Source organism: Phragmites australis, chromosome 10, assembly GCF_958298935.1.
Source record: "Phragmites australis chromosome 10, lpPhrAust1.1, whole genome shotgun sequence".
NCBI classification, from domain to species: domain Eukaryota; kingdom Viridiplantae; phylum Streptophyta; class Magnoliopsida; order Poales; family Poaceae; genus Phragmites; species Phragmites australis.
In genome coordinates, this window is record NC_084930.1 from 2,878,710 (window position 1) to 2,881,816 (window position 3,107).

Genomic DNA, 3,107 nt, shown 5'->3' on the forward strand with positions numbered 1-3,107 from the left:
TAATTCTCGTTTCTGATAGAACAAAAGAACACAGCTAGGCAGAGAATATACAGCAAGTACTAGTAGACAAAAGTTAGAAAAAGATAAGAAGAAATATAATCTAAACATCTAAAAAATTTACTACTAACCTACTAGATCACTATCCAGTCCATGCCCATGATGAACAGAGAAGACGAGTATACCAACGCGGCTACTGCTTCACTGCACTATCACTGGCTGTGCGCGTTGTTGTTCCCCTGAATTGGTTGCTTGCTCCTCTTCTTGGAAATCAATTCGTGCTGCTTCTCGCGCGATCATCTGTTGTGCAGCGGGTTAGGACCCGTCGGGACGCGTCGCTTGTCATCATCGTCGTCGACGCATGCAGTGCCTTGTCCGCCGACGCCTCTGGTATTCTGCTTCAGGCTCTTGCACTGGGCGCCTGTAGTGGCGGCGCCGAAGTCGACTGTCGCGCGGTCACCTTCGGCCCTGGCCACGGCGCGGTGCACGGGCAGCGATGCCGTTGTCGTCGACGGTGGCAGCCCCCTCTCCCTGTGAACGTGAGCGTGGCCGTGCGCACGCTTGGACGACAACGGCCTTCCGTCGGCCGCGACGATGTCGAGGGCGAGCAGCAGCACGACCACAATGGCGAGGCACGGCGCGGTGGCGGCGCGTGCCCGCCGCCGCCGCCTCATGGTGATCGAGGCCGCGGCGCGCGCGGCGTGGAGCTCTCAGGGCGTCAGGGAAAGGATGGTTTTGGCTTGGCAGCGAACGGGCGCGCGCGCTCGAGTTTGGTGTGCGAGCGAGAGCGCGAGGAGACTTGAGACAGAGGCACTCGAATGAGGTGGTGAAACAAAGGCGACTATTCGAAGAGTAAACGAGCCGGTTCTCCGTTTTAACAGCGCGCGGCGCTACTACTCAGTGAGCACACGACGATACAGGAGTGCGGAAATACAACTCCGCATACGCTTTGCACGTACGGCCCTATTCCAGTCATCTATTTTTTTATTTGATACTTGTCGATATATTAATTATTTTATTTATTTTATAATTTTTTATTTATATTTCTCATATTTATCTTAACGTAGATTAAGATCATAATAAATCATGCGCCTATATGTCATAGTGGGATATTTATGTTCTATAGGAGTGGTATTTTAGAATCTGATCGATTATCCGTATGAGAGTAGATTGGTTCGGCGGATACGTATAATTTAAAAAAAAACGGGTTTGTTATCTGTATGTATTATTTTAGTCTGATCTAGTAGGTGCAATTGTATATTTTTAGTCTGACCCGACGGATATAAGTTTGTACATCCACTTATGCAGACGAGCTCACTTATTAGTGTTATAAAATCATCTTTGTATAAATAACTAATCATAGTCTCAACTCTTACATTAGCTCATGTGGTCTCAGATTTGATCAACCAAACATAAACTTTGCTCAGTATATATAGACAAATATAATCAATCAAATAATTTTCTTTTTAACCAATATAACTTATTCAATTTGTTTCCTCCAAGTTTCCGAGGCTATACAGCACTTGCCAGCCACAGTGCGAAATGGCGAAATGGCTGGAACCTCAGAGGTGAACATGATGCAAGTACTGGTGCAAATTAAGCTATGCAAGGATGAGAGGAGACAGTAGACATGTAGATTGAAAGGGTCCTGGGAATTTTACAGTCTGTGCAGAGTAAAAAGAGAGAAGGCTGCACAGCCCCCAGCCCCATGCCCTCGGTGCGGTTCGGTGCAGTGCCGTGCAGATAGCGATGCCATGCCACACCCACCGAACCACATTGATGAGCCTTCACTCCCCGGTGGTGCAGCAGTCGCCCTCACTTTGCGAGAAAGACCCGGCCGGCCGGCGCCGCGGAGAGGTGTCTGCGTTGGTGCTGTAAATGTGTAGTGCAGAGAACCGGATGATGCAAGGGTGCTAGAGGTAAGGTGCAGCATGTGATTGATCGACGAGACCGGACGAATGCTGGCCGGCCGGCCGGGAGGTGCGATGCGTTTGACTGCCGCTCTCGTGCTCACCGCCGTCACCGGTACGTGAGCGCGCGGGAAGCATGTCGTCGAGCAGCAGTAGCGGTACGCACAATAGTACACGGATGTGCCCATGCATTCTTCAGCAGCTCAGCTCCCAGTCCATGACCTCCGTTCGGATGCTATTGTACAGAGTCCTGGTGTGTCTAAGTCCTGTCTCGCTCCGGATTTCCCTCTCTAGGTACGCATGCATAGACTGGTCGATCGTGTACCAGTAGAGTATGGCTCAGAGGCCATCGGTACTGGTCGTGTGGGTCGATCAGAGGCCATCGGTACTGGTCGTGTGGGTTGTCCTCAAGGAACTAGTCTGCTACCTGCGTAGCACTGAAATCATAGATGCTGCAGTTCTTCAGTCTTCACTTTCAGTACAGCTCTGCCCCACACATGCTGTTAATTGCTACTGTACTAGCGATTTAGGACCCCTTGTTCAAAAGACAAGAATTTTAAGGAATATTGTGGAGGAAATACCAAGTCAAGAAACTGAAGAGAATTCATTCACTTTGGGCCCTTTGAGTTTTCAGGCTCTACCTTTTTGAATTTTCATTGCGTAGGAACAAAAGAACACCTACTTCGGCGAATTTAAGATACAGTCTGTACTCAGCACTGTGTAACACAGTATACTCTACTGTGAAGGACGAAGATTTGTTCAATGATTTCATCACTGTGAATTTGACGCGAAGCCTTTCTTAACTCCTACTAGACACTGGCTCCTTGGTTTCAGCTTCTCCTTTGTCCTGGCATGCATGTTCCTCAATTTTCTAACACAAAGAGCCACGTTCCTCGGAAACTATGGTTTACATACAACCAAAAAAACTTCATGTTTTTCATACAGGAGTGGATAGTTTACTTGAAACGGAAACGCCCAAATTGCATCGATGAATTCCATGTTGCTTGCAGCTATCTGCCCTAGTCATTATCACTTCTTATGCGATACATATTGGATGATGTTACAAAGCCCTTCTTGGTTCATCTCCACTGTTTCTTACTACGCGTTCTCTAGCGTTTGTTTGACTACAATTACTACTCGTACTTACTACTACAAATGTAGCGAGGGATGGGCCGGTATATGCAAGTCGCAAAGCCTGGC

General features: G+C 48.1%; 1 protein-coding gene across 1 annotated transcript; it reads right to left on the minus strand.

Moving 5' to 3' along the window:
• On the minus strand, positions 1 to 828 carry LOC133883582 (uncharacterized). The gene has a single exon (XM_062322945.1). It carries the CDS (start codon positions 669 to 671, stop codon positions 294 to 296), a length of 378 nt encoding a protein of 125 aa, XP_062178929.1. The 5' UTR covers positions 672 to 828; the 3' UTR covers positions 1 to 293.
• Positions 829 to 3,107: the final 2,279 nt, after the last annotated feature.